Source organism: Seriola lalandi, unplaced genomic scaffold (genome assembly GCF_002814215.2).
Source record: "Seriola lalandi dorsalis isolate HSWRI2012SDOR001 ecotype SW California unplaced genomic scaffold, Sedor1 jcf7180002054972, whole genome shotgun sequence".
Classification (NCBI taxonomy): Eukaryota; Metazoa; Chordata; class Actinopteri; order Carangiformes; family Carangidae; genus Seriola; species Seriola lalandi.
In genome coordinates this window covers 5,399,414-5,421,104 of record NW_019525660.1, presented here as the reverse complement: position 1 = coordinate 5,421,104, position 21,691 = coordinate 5,399,414, and the positions used below count along the sequence as shown (strand labels likewise).

The 21,691-nt window shown below is 39.6% G+C and overlaps 1 protein-coding gene across 2 annotated transcripts in view; it reads right to left on the bottom strand.

Moving 5' to 3' along the window:
• LOC111648223 (receptor activity-modifying protein 3) overlaps positions 1 to 21,689 on the bottom strand; it is a 34,106-nt gene extending 12,417 nt beyond the window's left edge. Inside the window, exons 1-2 of one of the 2 annotated variants that reach the window (XM_087171742.1) lie at positions 21,568 to 21,689; positions 1,031 to 1,060 (exon numbers count right to left, since the gene is read on the bottom strand). In XM_087171742.1, coding sequence (XP_087027868.1) covers positions 1,031 to 1,060; positions 21,568 to 21,619 — 82 coding nt within the window. In that variant the 5' untranslated portion in view covers positions 21,620 to 21,689. Of the gene's footprint in view, positions 1 to 1,030; positions 1,061 to 20,197; positions 20,576 to 21,567 lie in introns of those variants that run through there. The other variant, XM_023398049.2, reaches the window with a different exon arrangement.
• Between the last annotated feature and the right edge of the window lie 2 nt (positions 21,690 to 21,691).

Below are 21,691 nucleotides of genomic sequence, written 5' to 3'. Positions count from 1 at the left end.
ACACATACATCTCACACTACAACTACAATGACAATGGCGAATAATATCATTGGGATCACTTTCAGAGCATTTTGATGAATGATCGAAACACTGACAACCAATCACAATACATATGAGTTGCCAGACAGGTAGAATGTGTGTTCTGCTATTTACTAATAACGTCAGTGGGTCAACACAGTGGATCACAGCTGTCTGCCAGCCTGTTACCCAGTGATGTCCCACAAGGTAAGCACGCTCCCTGACCGACAGAGGTACTTACTATACTACCATGCAAGCTGCTTACCTTGTGGGACAGCAGGAGCAGGTTAGGGCTGAAGCAGCTCGGGTGGATACACTTGAGCTTAGCTCTTTCTGACTCAAAAACAGCTGATCTGCAGCATAATACAGTCTGCATCTTGGGTGCACAACCACAACATGGTAGTTCAATGGTTGAGAAAATGTAGTTCCAAAGGAAAGGGCTGTTTTTATGGCAACATAAAGCAGTGGAAATATTCATAATAAAGTGTACACTTCAACCGATATGACTTTTTTCGGTGGCACTTTTTAAGTGGCTGACCAAGTCAACAGCAGTACATCACTCAACTTCTGTGCCAGTACTTGTATGTACTTCTCCATCCATATCTACTGACCTCACACAACCTGATGTCAAATAAGCCAAAATATCCTTTTAATACGTCATGTTCACCATTGTGGATGAGAGAGTCATCACTGATGTTTTTTAAATCCACCCCGACTGATAAAACAAACACAATTCATAAAGACACTAACAATATGAACACGTGGGATGCAGGCAGACTCACCCTCAGAATCAGTGCTAAGTGTTTTGTGTTTTTCTCAGACACAGCTGGTGCATGCAGTGCATGCTTGGCACCACTGTTTACAAAACCTTATTGTTCACATCATTATTGCTATAGTTATCTATATAGTTATTGCTCTTGGTGTGGACAGTGTTTAACTCCTGATAAACAGTCAGAACAGTAGCTGAAGTTCAAGAGATGATGATGATGGATGGATGAATGGATAAGCTTACCTGACAGGCCTCTCATCATCCAGACATTGACTGTAAAAGAAACAACAGAGGACAGTTAAAGTTATAGGGCTGGCCCCACTGTTGTGGTTGAGCCAAAAATTACAACTGAAGAGAAGTACAGTGATACTCTGTAAAACTAAGGTGCATCCATCATAAAAATGCCCTCCCCAATACTCTCATTTTTACTGCAGCAGTGTTATGAATGACCAAAGCCGTCTGTGCTGCTGCACAGGAAGCTATATCTGGCTTTGAAGTGCCACACTTACAAAGCTGAGGATCTTAGGACACCCCACAGGACAAGGACTGTATGCAAGTCAGTGTACTTAATATAGAGGCCTTCCTGTTTTAGCATGTGAGGATGTGTTGAAATGGAATTGTGGTGAGATTATTTCACCTAGTGTATTTGTCTGATATAGTTAGAAAGATTTATTTGAATTGTACTGGACTGATGTGTCGCTCTGACACGAATAAAACATTTAAGGACACAGTTTGGTTTATAAATCCTTCAAAGGAAAATTCTGACATTTTGTGAAATACATTAATTTCCTTTCTTGCAGTGAATCTGATGTTGAGATTGATACCACACTCCCATCTGCAAGTAAATATGAACCCCACTTTAGCCAAGCCTTCTTATCCAATCAGATTTCTTATGAATCTTTGGCTCTGATGTCAAATGTAGAGTGGTAAAATCATCTGGGTCCTGTAACACTCAAGCTATTTTTTTACAGACATTGTCAGAGCACAGAACAAACCAGGTGGTTTATGCCAAAATTCAACCTTCAAGAAATGTCAATGCTCAGCTGCAAAGTGAAGACCTGAATAAAAATGAATATGGCTTCCTTTTGGGAACCATAATAAACTCTGTCATTTAAAGTTCAGGTCAAAATTATTTCCAAAGGCCAAGAAAAGTCTTTCTAATTAGGGAGAGGGCTCCTAAAGAAGTGTTAGGAGCACCATTCCTTTCAGTGATGGTCCTGAAAAAATACTGCAAATTAAAAATATGATTGGGTTAGATTAATACTTACTGTTGTATTTAAATTTTCCTTATCTGCCTGCCTCATCTACCCCAACCCCAGTGATTTTCAAAAAACCTTGGGAAAACTCAATTGAACTTGATGCATTGAAAGATTTAGAAAAAGCACAATAGGAGCAGGATTGTCCAGGAATTCCTGTCAGTGCTGAGTTTCAACAAAAGAGCAAAAAACCAGTAAAGGTTTTTCTCTCAGAGACTTTAAAAGATGACGAGGACTTCAACAAGCTGTCTCAAGACAAAAGGGGTTCTGAAGGTGATAGCAGAGTCACCCTAAGATTTATGAGTCTGGATCAGAAGACAGCTGAGGGCACTGCCTGAGAATCCCTGAGCTCATGAGAGGTCACAAAGTCAAATCCATACACTTAGCTTATTCTTTATCACTTCACTACATTGAATCCACTTCCTGCTCTCTTCAAAAGGGACTTAGAGAATTCTACAGACATACACACAGACAAAGAAAAAAATTTCTCAGGATTTCTTAGGCGCTCCGAGCAGTCAGTGCACAGAAACATTATGTCCTCTGTGTCTGCTGATCAATACATCAAATCGAATATTGTGGCACATTTCCACATAACTGCACTCTTTGAGAGTTCTCCATTTCAACTTCAAAACTTGGCTTTCAGCTGTCTTATTCTCGCAGGTCTGCTTCAAAATAAGCCACACACAGGCCGGTCCAAAATTAACATCTGCTGTATAACATCCAACATAAATACATCTTGCCGACATAAGCCCCTGTGCAGCAGCAATCAGCAAAAACCAAATATCCCACTCACACTCTTTAATAACACACTCACCATAGCTTCAGCTCTGTGGGACACTCCGACATCTCCAGATGTTTTACTGGTTGTTACATGTGGCTGTAAAAGCTGCTAATAGGTTTATTTCTGTTTATTTAAGATCTGAGCACCAGAGAGAAAGATATATGTCAATATCTTATAATGATAACTATTCAAATTTGAACATTATCACATAAAAGTTCTCTAAAGGTCATCCACTGTTTCATCCAGTTTTTCATACATGACAGGGTAGAAAAGTTACAGAATTATCCTACTAAAACCAATAATAATCACTGTGATGATAACAAACCAGCATGCAGCGAAGTCTCGGTTCCACACTTGCTCCATCTCTTTGCCCATTTTTAGATTAGCCGGGATGTAGGTGGAGTCAGGCACTGCCAAGATGGCGACAGAGGAGCAGCCAATTCTGAGCTTCAAAACTGCTCTTCAGAAACCTATGAGTGACGTCAGGGAGGCCACATCCATCTTTATTTACAGCCTGGCGGTGACTCTTACATATAGCCATGCAGAGATAATAAATCACATTTACTTGATACAGCTGCCTCTTAACACTTTAGAAAATTACTTCAACAGTATTGTCTTCCAATGTGCAAGTACAGTTTCTGGTAGAAGCTCAGTCAAACTCACTGGCTATAGCTAGCTACTAGTCAAAGATCCCAGGAACCTCAATGTTCCAAACATCCAAAAAATGGTGCTCCCCTCTCAATGGGACACAGCCACAAATATAACAGAAATTATAGGTGCAATGGTTGGTAGTTAAGCTAGTTTTCAGAGACAATAGCCTAATGCCACCACAAGAGGGCAGTAAATTACATGCTGATACAAACAGGCAATATCAAATTCTATGGGACAGAACGTAGTTCTGAGATGTAAGAAGAGATATCACTTCCTCATCCTGATGGCCCACCTCTGGTCTCTATAGACCTGCCAAAGACACTTATAATAACCTGGAACAACAATCTAGCCGCAGGATTCCCCTCAGTGTGAGCTCTGCACAACAGCAGGGGGAGTCTGAAAGTAAGTTTATTCCATTGCCTGTATGAACTCAGGAAGATGTGGCCTCAGTAGTGAGTGAGTGTATACAGTTGTGTTCAAAATAATAGCAGTCCCACATCACTAGCAAGATAAATCACTGTTTTTGTTAGAATTTCAACTTCTACACTGCAAGTAAGTTTCTAGAAGGTTTAGTAAAGGTATAGAAACCCAACAGACATGACGTGCATGCTGCTGATTCTGTGAAACTGAATCATTTACTGAAAGGGGCGTGTTCAAAAAAATAGCAGTGCCGAGTTCAATTAGTGAGGTCATTGATTATGTGAAAAAAATAGGTGTTAAACAGGTGGCCCACGCTGCATATGCTGGGTGTGCATTTGTCCTTGAAAAACAGAGTAAAATGGGTCGTTCAAGACACTGTTCAGAAGAAGAGCGTTCTTTGATTAAGAAATTAATAAAAGAGGGGAAAACCTATAAAGAAGTGCAGAAAATGATAGGCTGTTCAGCTAAAATGATATCAAACGCTTTAAAATGGCAGCCAAAACCAGAAAGGCGAGGAAGAAAAAGAAAAACGACTATTCGAATGGATCTGAGAATAACCAAAATGGCAAAGGCTCAGCCAATGATCAGCTCCAGGAGGATCAAAGAAGATCTAAGATTGCCTGTGAGTACTGTAACAATCAGACGACGTCTATGTGAAGCCAAGCTACCAGCAAGTAGCCCCCGCAAAGTCCCATTGTTAAAGGAATGTGTTGAAGCCGTTACAATTTGCCAAAGAACACATTGACTGGCCTAAAAAGAAATGGCGTAATATTTTGTGGACTGATGAGAGTAAGATTGTTCTTTTTGGATCTAAGGGCCACAGACAGTTTGTCAGACGTCCTGCAAACACTGAATTCAAGCCACAGTACACAGTGAAGACGGTGAGGCATGGTGGTGCTAGCATCATGATATGGGGATGTTTCTCGTACTATGGTATTGGTCCTATTTATCGCATACCAGGGATCATGGATCAGTTTGAGTACATCAGAATACTGGAAGAAGTCATGTTGCCGTATGCTGAAGAGGAAATGCCCTTGAAATGGGTGTTTCAACAAGACAATGACCCCAAACACACCAGCAAGCGAGCAAAATCATGGTTCCAGACAAACAGAATTCAAGTAATGGAGTGGCCAGCACAATCCCCGGACCTTAATCCCATAGAAAACTTGTGGGCTGACATAAAAAATGCTGTTCATGAGGCAAAACCAAGAAATGCAGAGGAATTGTGGAACGTAGTACAATTGTCCTGCAATACCTGTTGATCGGTGCCAGAAGCTGGTCGACTCCATGTACCACAGATGTGAAGCAGTTATCAGAAACCGTGGTTATGCAACTAAATATTAGTTTATGATTCTCAGCAAAGTCGAATCTTCAAGCATTTCTTAGTTTATACAGTTCATTTTTGAGTTTGTAAAGAAAGATGTCAACACTGCTATTTTTTTGAACATTATATTTCTTGACTTTCTGTAAAATATTATCAAATTCAAATACTTTTTCCAATTTTCTTGCTTTGAAATAGAATGTGCAGTGTCCCCAATGCATTTGTGTTCATTAAAATACAATTTATTTGAAGAATTTTGAGGTTTACTCACCTTTTTAAACACACTGCTATTATTATGAACATAACTGTATGTGAGATATTTGGTCGAGTTATACAGTGATCCATACCAGACTATGAATTACAGCTGCTTCACTCATCCTTGAGTGTGTCAAATCAATATTCCATTCAGATTGCAAATAAAATATCAGAGCATTGACTTTAAAGGTCCCATATTTTATAAAGTGAGATTTCCATGCTTTTTGTGCACACCTGCCATGAAGCTGGCATGGAGGGACATAGATTCTCCCGTTCCTTTCACTCTTGATACATCCAACTGTGAGACTGAAAGATGGTGTACACAACTTTTTTGTGCGTATGCAGTGTTTCTACATGAGGCCCCATAAAATTACCTGAAATCTGCTATATTTTTATATGATCCCTATTAAGGACTCTAATGTCTGCCTCTCACACTATCTTTTCAGTTTATAATCTTTTTAACAGTATTTTTCTACCGATTGTTGGAATACTTTTCATGCTGTTTTATGAGTTCCACATGGACTGAAATCAGCTATTATGGCTGTGTGCATGGACTGCAAACTTGCTTACTCACAGTTACAGGGATGATATCCACCACCTGGAGTTGGAGCTCTAAAAACAGGATAAACTGCTTGATGGCTTTGTCTCTGTAGCTGCTGCCCAGGCAACACACATTTACACAATCATTTCCCCATATTCCACTGTCACGCCACTGCCAGTATGCATTCTTTCTATGCACCCACCTTAATCTTGCCACCGATCTCTAATCTGCAGTCCCAATCAAATCTCCAAACGGTCTGGTAGTGACAGACGGGTAGACTGCTCCTTCTCATTCTCCTGGTAAGCCACTCGACATATTCCACTCTGTCTGTCCCCACTGCCCAATCACTTACCTCCCTAATGTCCTACATGGTCTTGGATTCTGTGGCCTGGCATGCTCCCCTGGCCTCAACACACACTCAGAGTGAGATCTGTTACGCATGCAATGTACCTTGAGACTGCATCACTGCAGATGGTGACCCTGGTACCGACAGATGATCCGGCAGTTCTGCAACAGAACCAGGCCTAAGGCTCTGGCTCTGGTGTGTATATATATATATATATATATATATATATATATACACACACACATACATATAATACATTTTAGTCTGAATTTGATCATCTGTTAAGTTAATTTCAATTCAAAAGACCATCTCAGTTACCGGTGAGTTTTACCAAGATACAACAGTAGGCTACAATACCTAACCTGAGATTGACCTGGCTGTGCATCACTCAGAAAACAATCAGCCAATCAGAAGAGAGGCTCTTAAGAGAAACAGTAAAATATGAGATATTTTAGATATGGCCTGAGATCAGTGGAATAAGCAGTTAACATAAAAATTACATGTTATCATGTTATTAAGTTGCTATGTTGAACATGTGATCAAACAGCAGATTGTTTCATCCAGCAGTTACAGAGCAACATGATGATTCATATTGAGTTATGTGTCCTCCTGATAAATCTAAATTCCAATATTCCTTCTCTTTTAGCTGTGTTTTTGGTCTCCAATAGCTCCTGGGGGAAATATCTGTCTTTTCAGCTGCTAAATGCTCCACTGTGTTCACCAGCTGCTCTCTGACTGTGTCTGTCTGCTGTTTGCTACTGAGCAGGTAGTGGACAGTGTGTTGAAAACAACGCTGGTGACAGAGGTGCAAGTGAACCAAAACATTAAAGCTGCAAGTCTGCAACCAAGGTAAATGAGGTAAAACACGCTAAAACACTGTAGAGCAGGGGGGAACAGCAGAGACACGTGATAATTCTCAGAGTTCATTACAATGAGCAACATGTTGCTATAAAGTATTTGATTAGTGCAGCTTTAAAGTTCTTATGCAGCCTCTATATTTGTATAGTATGTGTCTATAAAAGCACAGAGCTCCTCATTCTGCTCTGACTATAAGTCTTACCATTCCTCTCCAGAGGATGAACAACAGCAAATCCACCTGATCTGTAGCTGCCTCTACTATCTCAGACACTTAACAGGCTATGAGCTGCAGGTTATAGCAATATCTCTTCAATTTACTGAATCAGTGAGTGGCCACAGCAGTGTGTGAGCTGTGAAACACACATGACTGATTGTCTGTATTCTTCACATGGTTTTTTCACCTCTTAGAACATGTAAATAAAAACATTTTAAGAGTCATCTATCTTATCAATGAATTCGTTCATTCATTCATTTAAAAATTCTCATTAAAACATCAGTTTAGTCTATGTGTTTTCCAGACAAAAGAATCATTAAACCTCTCATCAGTCACACATGGATAGACGGTTTCAGCCGGCCACCTACTGTTATCCCATTCATCAAGCTGTCTGGTTCGTTCTTCACTGAGGTTGACAGGACTGTAACTGCTCTTCTGAGAAACAACTGTTTTTTGCAGAGCAGAGACTCTTTTGCTAATGAACACTTTCCTGGCCATGCAGCTGGTCACAGATCAAGCCCAGCTCTTCATCTATGACCAGACCAATTATGATGATGAAGACACTGATTGCATGACACCATTAAAGTTTTTTTTAAAACATCATAGTGCAATCAGAGTACCACGCTAGCAAATTAACATTTAAATAGCTTATTCAATGAGGCTTTGAATAAACCTGTGCATTTTAATTTGAAAATATACTGAAACCTCTATTTATAGGGCAATAACCCACTCCTGAAACGACACCAGCAGAAAACAAAGATGTTAGAAAAATAGGTTAATTAACTGGAATAATGTTCCTTCACATATAAAGGAGGGAATTATCCATACAGCACATGCATCATTAAATTCTCTGCATGTGGGGGTTTAAAATTAGAAAGACACCATCAGGCTGTAGGCAGTTATTATCTTCATTATGAAATCCACAAAAAAATATCTTGTCAATAAGAACGAGCTTTAAAAAGCATAGGTGTTACACACTTGTTGACAAAGGGCCAGTCGAGAATCATCTAAGTTGGCATGCACACTGCCATGCTGTCATCTGCTGCCTGTTAGGTTGGCAAAATAAATATAGATTAGAAGAAACAGAGGATGAAGGAACGTAGATGAAATGACAGCACCGTCCAAATAGATTTAAAGCCCAGTCAGAAGCGGCAGGGCTTATGTAAGAACCTCTACCTGAGCAGCACAGGGGAGGGTTGGTAATGGTCAGGCTTAATTAGACAGGGAAAGGTTTCGGATTTGGCTGCACCTCTGCTACAAATATAACCTTGGATGTTATGACACCACTTATGACACACCCAATGTTTTATTAGTTTAAACACAGAGATGAAATAATTCATCTCACACAAAATAGAATATGAGAGAGGTCTTGTCTCACTGTATCTCTGCTTGCAGTAATAATGTGTTTTTAAAATCTCTCTCCTCCTGTCACACCATCTGTCTGAGATAAAAAGACCAAAGTCACTAAAAATCAGTGGAGGTTTCTACAGTCAGATTGAAAGAATGAGAAAAATAGTGACAGGTGGACCTAACATAACAGTGAGCGAGGAAGAGGGAAGAAGAGAGGAGGAAATGGAAAGATGCTGGCCTCATCAACATCAGAAAACAGGGATATACTCTATACACTGATTGACTTGTTAATATCATTAAGTATCCGGTATTAACTACATACTGTTTTTTTTTTGTGGGAGCAACAAGAAACAACAACATACTGTTACTCTTACCATACATGCTAGCCGCACAACTCTGGGGATGGTCATGAGGGTCTATTAGTCCACCCATTGAACTATTGGATAGACAACCAAAAAACTTTTTACTGACAGACTTTTACTCTGGTGCCATCATCAGGTCAGTTTGAATGTGTCCAACACTTATACCAGCAAACTAATGACATTTCCATCAGACTCAAATGGATGCTGTGCTTAGTGTTAATGACCAAATCTTAGCATGCTAACATACTAAACTAAGATGGTGACCATGGTAAACATTATACCTGCTAAACATCAGCAAGTTAGCACTGTCATTGTGAGCTAATCAACATTTAACTCCAAGCACCACTGCATCGAGATCCAGCTGCTGGAAAGTCTGAGACTTGTTCCTATTTTTTTTAAGACAACCGAGTTTAGACGATATTCATTGAAAATGCATAGATAGGTATGAGTTTCTGAAGTAATCTAAAATGAAGTAAAAACTGTACATCTAGAACAAGAGTGCTACTTTCTACATCCTTTAAAAAGAAAGGGTCAGTGTATTTTATTTCACAAAGATTATGGAAAATTGTAATGGTCTTTGTGAGAACCTTAGGGCAAGCCCTTTAATCTCAGGGGGAAGGAAGAGGAAGACCTAGCAAAGTGGACACACTGGGTTGTTGACACATAAGTTTACAGCTTACTTAGATAAGCTAATATCACAGAGTCAGATAACCAAGGGGCATGGTCACTGTTACAAAAGCCTTAAAACAGTGAAAAGACCTGTACATTATCTTTGCAGTCCTGTGTCTCAGTATTTTGCAGAAATCATAATAAATATAAACATAAATTTGAAAATACTACAACTTAAAGAAGCTGTAGGTTACTGCATGAATTACCTTTTATTTTATAAAAGTAATGAAGTACACACAATAACCTGAACTCTCTTTGAAGACAATGAAGAATAAAAAAAATAAGGTCTGATTTTATGATGTATAAAGCTCCTCAAACAATGACTGAGGTCAGTGAAGCAGAGGTGGACTACTTTTAAGAAATATTTTCACTCTCCTTCAGATCCCCTGAGGCAGTGGCACCGGCAGTACTATATTTCATAGTATGCACAAAAACCGCCTGTCCGCTACCTTTAGGTTTCACACACACACATATGTCTACTCATTGAATGAGTGAGCAAGCAATATTGAGACAGAGAGAGAGAGAGAGAGAGAGAGAGATTGATTTGTGTATTTTAGCGCTAAAGTTAAGACACGACACCACAATGAAACTCTGAGCCTACCACATGCATTTCAAAGACCAACCAACAACAGCCAGCTATTGAATATCCCAGAGAAACATGCAGTAAAAGCAACAGATTTCCTCATTTAGAATCATCATCATAACAACAGTTGCCTAACTACTAACAATATAGCAACAAGACCAAACCAAGCTGCTACAATAAACAATTAAAAAACCTATTCCTGCCAAATTGAAATTCATTCCTCTGTTCATTAGATCAAACTCTTGCAGAACAGGCTCCACATAAATTCCATGATGATCCATCATTATGGGATATTCATCAGTGCTCTACATCTGCAGTGTCAATATTGGGCATCACAGCACCAAACTCCTCCTTTATTTCCTGTGCTCTTGAATCTAGACTCATAACATTAGTGAGTTGACGCAGCCACAAAGTAAGACAGGATCCCCTGTTGCCATCATTTTATTTTCAATTTGTAAAGGTAAAAAAAAAATCATTTTGAAAAAATGTACACAGAGTACGTAAGGATTACAGCTGCTGGTGCCACTCACCTGAGGCCCTTAAACTGCAACAAGCAGAAGCAAAGTTAGAATGAATGACTCAGATGTGTGCTGTGGGCAGATACTACATGTAGTCAAACAAAGTATGATCACACACATTGTTAGCACATATTCTGCCTACCATTGCCTGAAAAGGCTGCTAACTTGTAGGTTGAGATCAGTTTTAAGTTCTGAAGCAATTAATTCTCCAGGGACAGCAGTCCCTTCTACTCTGAACTTTACTAATAGTAAAGGTAATGTATCAAAATGAATGTGTTAACATCAAATTAATGTTGAAATAAGATGTGTAACACCCTTAAAATTGAATTTGGGCGGACATCAAACACAAGAGCATTGAAAACAGGAGCTATGAGCTAGTTTGACCTTCCAGCAGTAATAGCTCTACGACACAAACACATTGACTGTCCGTCTTCCTTGTTATCAGCAGAGCTCTCTGACAGGAAAATTATGGACCTTGTAGCAGAGACTATCATCAGTGGCCATCGTGGTGTCCTCATCTGACCGAACAACGAGGAGAGGATGTTGTTGTGATAGAAACCTGTCAAAGTTATGTTGGGTCTCTGTGTTTATGAAAGAAGATCTCTCATAAACACATAGGTCAAAGGTTAGGGAAGGGAGGAGAAAACACACTGAATTTCTGTTGTCCGATCATATTGTGATAACCTGTAGTTCTCTGTACAAGTGACTCAAATGCAGAATTTGCTCAGTCAATGTTAAATTCATTGAGAAGCTATTGCACTGGACATGTTATGGTCCCTGTATTAACTCTTGTATACTTATTGGGGTTTTGGCAGAACCTGCTGATTCAGTTTAGTATCACTGTTCAATATCTTATATTTTCTCTGCTGTTATCCAAATACCGCAGTGATCCATTGTTGTCCCACAAAATGTATTTTCTTCTCAGGCAGCTTCAGAGGCAGCATTTACACTATCATGGGTAATAAAACTCTTCAGACCAAAAAAACTTACAAGAGTGAAATTTAAATTCTTTAGCTGTGGTCAGGGACAATCTTTAAAGACCCTAAAAACCTGGTTTCAAAACCAATCCTTTCTCTTAAAAGTTACTTTCATATACAAGTAATCTGCTTTCCCAATTACATTTCGTAGGAAATTTTATCTATGGCTGGATCATGTTCAGAGGCAACATGTTTTTTGAATGAATGAACAGCCACGCTAGAGACCTGATTCATATCCACAAATACTCAGGTTGGTGAAGTGACCCCAGTCCCAGAACACACATGCACACAGCACACTCTCAATGACAGGAAAACAGACATAATTCTGACCACCTGGGGTCCAGTATTCCCTCTCATTTAACTTTTTTTGGTCTCCACCAGCCCTGAGGGAAATATCTGTCTCTTTACCTGCCAAATGCGCCACTATGTAAGTCACCAGCCGCTCTCTGACTGTGTCTGTCTGCTGTTTGCTGCTGAGCAGGTAGTGGACAGAGGCTTTTACAGCTGTTTCTCTGAGAGCTACAAGGTTGAACTAAAACAGAAAAGTTGTGGGTAAATGAGCTGAAAGATGCTTAACAGCTTAGTAGATCTGAGGGTACCAGTACCGATCACATTACACTCATTACAGTCATTTGTTCTATTGTGAATATAAAATTCAATTACTGAAGGTACTGATACTGATAAAAAAGACTCTCCAGTGGTTGGTAAACAAAGGTGAGCAGTCATGGTTTTTCAACAGTAATGTGTGAAAAGAGTCTGTCAGGGTTCTGCTTTGAAACATTTTAAACTCATGTTGAACAAGTTTACAGATTAAGAGACATCTTGATCAGTGACTGAGAGGACTGGTGCTAAGAGAGGACATTTAAATCTTAATTTCACCTCAGTTGCCCTTGTCTGCAGCTCTACTGCCGCTCAGAAGACTCAGCCTGGATAAAATGATTTAGACAATTATCCCAGATCTGAAAATACCTACAGCCACAGGAGAGACACACACATTGTGTGTCTTTTTAAATGACAGCTTGGATTGGAAGTTATTTTACTGACAGACAAAAGAAATAACTTTTCAATGGAGGTGAGAAAACAGGGTGGAAACTAAATGATCAGTACTCATAAAAACAGGCCTGTGGAACTCACAGTGAGGAAAGACACAGTGATTGAATCCGAGGGTGATTATTATTCACCTACCAGCTGATATGCCAGGTGAGGTGCACACACAGTAACTTAGAGGCTCTGTGAAGGAGACTGAAAAAGGCAAGGAGGTGAAAAATTAATTCAGAAGTTTGAAACAGTACAAAGAGTAAATCTGGAGGGTGATTTTTATACTAAAGGCAAAATATTTCTTCCTTTTGGCTTAGTGCATGTTGGCATTGATTCTCTTTCAAGCCACAACTGGTCTCGCAAAGTTAAATAAAATATCACTTCTTCACCTGCAGTACAAAACAATGCTAGAGGACCTCCCCCCTCACTTGAAGCTGAGTAGAAGTATCAAGGTTGTTTCTATCAGAATGGGGTCTTCCATATGGGGAGGTCTGGGGGTCAAGGAGGAGGGCGAGGAAAACAAGACTGGAGAATGACACAGATGTGCACACAACAGAGAGGAACTCTGGGTACTTGGCTAACAAAAGCAGGAAGAGGGGGAGGAGAGGAGGAGAGGTGGGGGAGTGCTGGGGGTAGTGCTAGATGACCATGATGGAGACAGAAATAAAATTCCAGTGGTGGATTGGAGAAAATCCATGATGGTGGACTCTACGGAGAGAAATGCTCTGTTAGTCTTAGCATGTAGGCAGCAGTTCAGGAGTTGGAGCAGGGCTGGCGGTTCAAACGTGTGTCGTGGGTGAGTGTGAGGTACCATGAGAGGATAACAGCTATAAATAAATGCAGTCCCATTTACCATGTGAAGAGGAAAATTACAGCCAAGCTTCAGTGGAATAGGGCCCTGTGGAGTGAATCCTTCTGTCTGTGAGCTGTCTCTTTAGTGGGAGCCGTTCATGGAGCTGTAGCTGTGCATCTCATGAACAGTTAGTCTGTGATGCAGCATCTCAACAATTGAAACATGTAATATTAAAAATGTTTTTAGTATTTGTGAAAATGTGCATTCAAATGAACACAAACAGTTGTATGCTCACAGTGTAGGCTGGTAGTGACAGATAAGCAACATGGATGTGATTATGATAGTGAATTGGCAGTCAGCACACTAAACAAATTCCAAGTTAGCAAAGATAATGAACTGGAATAACAGCATTAGAGAGGCAATGCATTTTCATCAGTATTGCCTCATGCACCCATGCACTCTCCAGACAAGGGTTTAAATCTAACACATAAAACTAAAAACACCTGAACCACTTTGTTTCATCCCCACTATGACAAACCAAAGGAGCACTCACATCCAACAAACAGCATTTTGGAAGAACATTGTGGCAGGCATGAATTATCCTGTTTGTAGAAAAACAAAGGCCTTTGACTGGAGTAACACTTGCATGGCTACATAAAAGAAAACAAAGCTGTAAATTTAGAAGTCTAGTTGAGATGGGTCACTTTGTCTTCTTAGATAAAGACAGTTTTTAAACTCAGACTCATCATTTCATCTCAGTCACAATGACACATTAAACGACCACACTTTTCCTTAAATGTCAAAACTTGTTGAAACACAGCAGCAGTAAAGAATGAAGCTCCCCACCTTCCCACAACACACACACACACACACACACACACACACACACACACACACACACACAGAGACAGAGAGAGAGAAAGAGAGAGAGATGATAACAATATAATAAAACTGATAATTATCATGTCAACTTCTTCCATTAATTACAGCCCCAGCTCAGAGACACCAGAAGACAGCCATAAGATGCAGTATCACTCCGACTCACAGTCTGATCAGGGATGGGATAGAGCAGGGACCAGTGACGACTAATATAACACAAGTTTGTGCACGGTAGGGCCATACTGAAGTATCAACTGCCCAGTTTCTATCAAAGTCCAATCGGTGTCTAATCACACATGTCTTACAAACATATGAAAGAACATGAACAACAGGCTCCTTTCCATCCGTTTTTTGAGCAGCAATGCCTCTGAGGCATGAGTACAGTAACAACAAGCTGTCCATCTCCCTGTGTCTGAAACAGCAGGAAGAAAAAGAAGAAGAGGCAGGCAGAGAGAAAGAAAAGTTTGGTATTAGTCTGACACAGCCACAAATTAAGGCTGCAACAGTGAGTCAGAGACAGAAAGGACAGACAGGAGTGTCACTGAAGGCATTAACTGTGTCTATGTTAGGTTCCACCACCAGAGAGAACTACAGGAGCATCACTACAGCCCTGTTCTGAAAGTCACTTTGCTTTGCAATGTATTAAATAAAAACTAACAAAGTTGGTAACAACACTAAGTTTATAATAACCAAGTAATGTGTATGCATGAATAAATACACAGTAAGCTGCAGCTGGATGTGTCATACAGCAAACAGGTGATGAAAAAATACAAACCATAAAATTGACAGTGCTGTAATTGATTATTCATTATATTACTCTCTGCAATTACATTGCTTTACTAATTAATCAACAGCAAAAGTAATTTGTTTTATTGCTCGTTACTTCCATTACTCACAGGAGCCTTTAAGCAGATCACATATTTTGTGTTTAACTCTTACGGAAATAAAAAACAAGACATTACGTTTGGCGGCATTGACTGATCATCAGCAGCTTGTTAAGTGTTAGCCCCCTGTGACCCTGCACTCCCCCAATACTAATGTTGTGAACATATGCAGGAATACTCTAACATATAGTGCAGTTCCTCTTTCCTGGAATGATTTTTCACAATAGAAGTGGGACACGTAATTGACAAAATTTCACAATATAACCAAATATACCAAATCCTGTTTAGCATCCTGTTTAGAAAATATCACAGAGATAAACTTTAGTGACTAAACATCCTCCCCCTGGTTCACACAGCCTCCCTAAGTAAAAACTGATGTGGTCGTTCACATTTAAGAAAAACTGAAGACTTGCTGCCTGTGTGAAACATGAAGAACCTTTTTAAAGTTTTTACAAATTCTTTCAGCTGCTGCAGACTGTGTCTGCGGTGAAGACATGTTAACACAAAGTTTTATTCATCTACCAAAGTCTCAGCTCCTAACACGCAAGCCAGGATCTGTGTCTGGCAAACTCACACATCCACATTCCTCATCCAGTTTGTCAGACAGCTCTGACCCATTACTGTTCCATTTTAAGACTTTTATTAATTTCAGGGGGAAATTACTTTTTGCCTGTGCTGTGAATAAAATTACTATTGATCATTAAGTGTGGCCATCTTCTGTCATCATTAACTCATTTCAGTCATCACACTTCCTCCCAGTAGGCTACAGTAGTGCAAATCACCACCTATTCTCATTGTGATTAGAAATCTGACACTGCACTTAAGCACATTTTAGTACTAAGTATAGTGTATTTGTGTAAACACTATTTGGGGGTGGGGCTTCCACTGTTTAGATTAAATTCAGTGAGATTTAATCCAACTACAGTTAAGATTGAATTTAGAATGAAAGCACAGTTGAATCAGGAGTGGTCATAACAGACAGGAAATTAGTTAGTGTAAAACAGTTCAGCAGTGCTGACCATGGGGCTTTATCAGAGATGCTCTCTGCTGCATGCAGTGACTTGGAGTCAGCATTATTACACTGTTGAAGTTCAAGCCCCTTTTGCTGCATGAATCTTTAACAGGCATCTGAAAGATTAATAACACTCTTAACATACTTTCACTGAATGAGTTACATATTTTACCTGTATTACTGTGGGCTTGCTAAATCATGTGTGTTTTACTGGTTTTAGCTGTAGATGTTCTAAATATTTTAGGAATGAACCGAAGGCCAGTAGTGTGAAGCAAGTACAACATACCCAGGGTAACCTTTCGTTATCTGGCTTAAGTGAACCTAACATTGACCGTCCTGGATAACCTGTACTACAAAGTTGGTTATCAACTTGCTCAGTTAACCCTGGATCCAGCTAGGAGCGTGTTCTTGTGAGAGAGGCGGAGTTGTTAATTATGAGCTATATGTCATCAGAGCCATGAATAAAGTACTTAATATGATATGAGAAGAAATGCTTATGCCTGCAGGCAAATTCAGTTATAGGGACATCTAAAAGTAATATTCAACAAGGTGAAATGTGAACATAAGTTATGTGAACATAACTAGAATAAAAAAAATTCTAAATATAATTTCTATTGAAGTCAGGCAAACGATATATTGTAAATAAGTGTATGAATTATCAATTATCAAGTTTCTTACTCTGTATTTTCACTCTTTCGTCTGATGAACTAATATGAACATGTGATGCAGAAAAAAAAAGTTAAAGAAGAATGAAAAGAGAAGTAGTTCACTAAAATGTTTAAAATGTATAACTCAAATTTCTAGACATGGGAAATATCCAACAGTGTGTGGATCATTTTTCCAATCAAAGACATCAGAGGTTTAGTTTTTATTTCCAGTTATCATTAAAGTGTCTCCTCATGTTAAACATTGTCAGGAATCCTATCGGATTAAAGAATGTTTGTTCAATTAAAATTAAATTAAGCTATAATAGTTATGATATATTTATTTATTGTGATAAACTCTCCATGCATGCTGTGTTTTAAAACAGAGAGTGGACACAGCAAAACAATTTGACTGATTTAAATGTCTACTGTTCATTATCATTCATCACTTAATTGTAAAGTCTTATGATCCCGTCAGGTTCCTGTAGGAATGATAAGTTTCTCCAGGTATCGGATTGGTCAGTAATTTGGCTGTTGACAGGTTCTGATCTGATCCTTTGAAGTTAACCTGCACTGGAGCAGTTTAGGAGTTCAGCATAAGTTACAATGGTAATTTACCCCGGTAAGAAGTGAACCACCCTTGTAGGACTGAAAACCCAGAGTTAAACCTGAAGTTACCTTGATAACCTCAAATCCTGCTTTGTAATACAGGCCACAGATACCACCTGCAGTCTGGACTGACTCACATATGATATTTTACTGTTTCTTTATTTGTTCGTATGTGTAGTGACGATCAGGCAGCTTTTCTTCATCCTGACTAAACATATACCTAATGAGTCTAACGGAAGCTATCTGACCTTTGATCACACATCTGGCTTTGTGTTACAAAACAAAGTCAGATAATTTATTAAACCGTCTCTTGTTTGTTTGTTTGTACAATTTAGTGAAGATTAAGACAATGATCTGGGGCATGGGCCCGAGAAGAACCCATTAAAACCAGATCTGGGTCTGACAGACAGATTGTTTGTCATTATCAGAGGTTTGAGGTCTGAGTGCTGTTCGAGTTTAGCTTAAGAAGCAGGAGAACTTTCTCAACCCACAAAGGAATGCTTCAGTTTCTAACTCAAAGTAAATGATCCATTTGTGAGGGACTATATCCAGTGGTGGATTTGATGCAGTAATGAATATTTCCTGCAGCAGGGTGGTGTGTGTGGGGTTGAGCCTAAATGAATTACAAAGTACATGTCCATGGCAATGAACCATGATGATAAATTAAATGTTGGGTCTGGTATTTTATTGGATTTATTGACAATAAGACATATTGTAGATGAACAAACCGAAATATGACAATACACATGTAAACTTATTGATCACATGGTGTTAGTGATCTAAACTGCAGTGTGACACAACCAGGATCTGTGCAAACCCAAAAGCAGCCCTTTCTCATCACTCTGAAATAACTGTAGGTGATAAAACATAAAGCCACATCCACCCCCATCATATGGACATCAGCCACATGCACTGAGAAAAGCCAAACAAACTGAAATCTCACCACAGGTCTAAGAATAGCATTTTACTTAAAGAAGTTAAAAAAAATTTCAGGACCCCCGAGGCATTTTCCCTTGCTGTGAAATGGTCAAGCGATGTTTATACGGGTAACCAGCTGCTTCGCAGTCAGAGGGAATGGCTCTTTCTCTGCGCTGCAGATGAAGATATACACCAACTATCCTGCTAAGACTGAAAGTAACAAATCATTGTGTTAAGTTCTGCTTTCCTTTGAACTCCTGCATCTGGCCTCCACCTTACTTCTTCTTAGTGGGGATCTAGATGGGGAAACTCTTTTTTGGTCTACAAAAGAGTTATCAAAGTGAACTCTCGCTCCAAACATAAATTAGACTCAGTTTGATCACACATAAATTGTTTTACTTCTCCTGTTTTTCATGACACTATAATCTGCATTCACAGAGAGTGAACATAGAATGTGTTTTAATTCAGAAAGGGACCTTGTCAGTGAGTGTTCTGCTTGGCCAGACAGGGCCACAGCTGTTACTTGGCAGAGATTCAGGGGAGTCCAGGCCGAAGGTCTTGGCCAGATATAGGCCACATCCTCCTGTCTACAATACGCTAAACTCTTTGAAATGGTAAAAGGACTTCTTAAAGTGTGTTTTTCCACCTTTAGGTTTACCCCTCCAGAGGCTCTATGGTTCTTTCTGAAAACTGAAATCCTCAGTCACCTGGTTCAGAGTCCACATGGGAGAAGCAAGATGACACCAAGACCACATATCAGCTCAACAACTGCTGTCTGAGATCCCTCAGCCTTATTAAACACATCCTGGAGAGAGTCCCTGTGCTACAGACCATCTCTGCCTCTGCTCTGCTGATTCTGATTCTGCTGGTGATGACGTGAAATAAATGATTGAAATAAAAAAATAAAAGATTAAGGCTTTGAGTCATCTCAGTCAGTGCCCAGCATCACATTACTACAGAGCATCAACACAAGCTTCTAACCCTTGAAGTTAAACTAGTGTGTGTGTTTCAACAACGCGCTTCATTGGTCACAGCTTCACACCACATGAAACATAATTTCATACATGATTTCATCCGTGAACCACCAGCTAATGAGCCAGATCCACTCCCATTGGCCCCGATATAGGTCAGATCTGTCCATTGGGGCATGATGCCATGGTACAGCATATTCCTGTTCACTGTATGTGTTGTGAGATTTGATGGATGATCCTAGTATTTGATAGCCATCCTTACTATGTGCATTTAGCAACCTGAAGTCAGTGCACATTGTACAGCTGACTGCATTCATGGCATGCAGTCTGTAAATGTGCAGTAATACAGTGGAGCATTTGTAGAACAGCATGAAATTGTTTAGTGAAAGATGTCTGACTATAATGGAAAAGTGGCCACAACTGCTAGAACTGCTCCAGTTTCAAGAGGCACTTAGTGATGATGTGACTGCTTGGCATAAAGCGAACAGATTTCTGTTATAAAAGAAAAAACGACTATAACACAATAGAGAGAAAAAATCACATAAAATAATCTTACTCACCCAAAATCCCAACAACAAAAAGTTTGAGCACTGCGCTCTCATGTGTATCCATCACGCTGAAATAATCCAGTCCGACATCAAATGAAACCTCAGCTGCAGCTCCGTAAACATGGACATTTAAAGCGAACCATAATTAAAACTATCCTCAATATTCCGTCATGATGTCACAAATCCAGACTTGGAGCGGAGGGGTAAAGCCAGAAAAACAGAAGAAACCTGATCCCAGAGCGAGATTCCGGTGAGATTCTCAGGATGATCGCAACCGCTTCTGAGCCGAGAGGAGTCAAGAGCTCAGGACCAGTCAGACTGTCCCGCATCCTCTGCGGGGGAGGAGGGAGGAGGGGTTCCCCCAAAGCACTGATAATGGATTATCTTTACTGAATAACTGCGAAGACTAAACCTCGGTAGTTCCCAGCATGCTTTGCGGACATTTAAATGTGACACAGGAAACTGATGGAGAAGACAGAATAAGCATCCAGCAACAGCGCAAATAAAAAATACTGAAATGTTTTGGCTACTCTTTTTCTTTATTTCTTTGTTTCTGTCTTTCTTTCTTTCTCTCTTTGTTTCTGTCTTTCTTTCTTTCTCTGACAGTCTTATTGAGGAACCGCTAGTAGACTAGCTAGTACATATTTTTTCTATGAAACAACAATGACCTCTTGTGGTTTTCTTTAAAGCTGCACTTGGATCAGTCTGCATACGTCTGGATTCAGCACTGAAAATGGTTAAAGTTGAAGTCACTTAACCAAAATGATCACAGTTTACGATGTCTTGTTTTATCAGTGTGTACATTGGTGACAGAAACTACAAATTCCAGTAAGACATTACGGTTTAAATTATGGTAGACACAGACACAGTTATACTAGTTAACACACTCTATTATGAACACCTGTTCACCTGCTTGTTCATGCAGTTATTGAGTCAGCCAATAATATGGCAGCAGTACAGTGTATAAATTCTTGCAGGTACAGGTCAGCTTCAGCTAATGTTCACATTAAACATCAGAATGGGGACAAAAGGTGATCTCAGTGACATGTTCCCACATTGTCTTTAAATGCAGGATAAAGACCATCAGATGTATGTGCTACTGATAGGGATGGGGAATTGTAATGTAATGCAATTGTCATTTGAATTAACACGTGCATCTTGTGATTGATAAAAAAAAAAAGTTTGTAGGCTATTTAAGGTTTTGCAGAAACTTTCTTCATGTATCTTCATGTGCTGATCACAAGATTTAGCAGTAGCACTTTATCTTTAAGAATGTGATAAATAAAAATAAAAAATGCCATAACAGAGCAGCACTGAGCATCAAGCAGCTGCACAAGGAAATGTGGCTGACGCAGGAACCGGTAGTGATTGCATGGTCTCACCTGTCTGACAGTCTGATGTGTTGAACTTTAACCTCCACCTTGACACTGACATGGACGTGCACTTGGATCGTCCTCAGTTCGGTTTCTGTGGGTTCCACGCCACATTTTTAAGATGCTTTGTCCT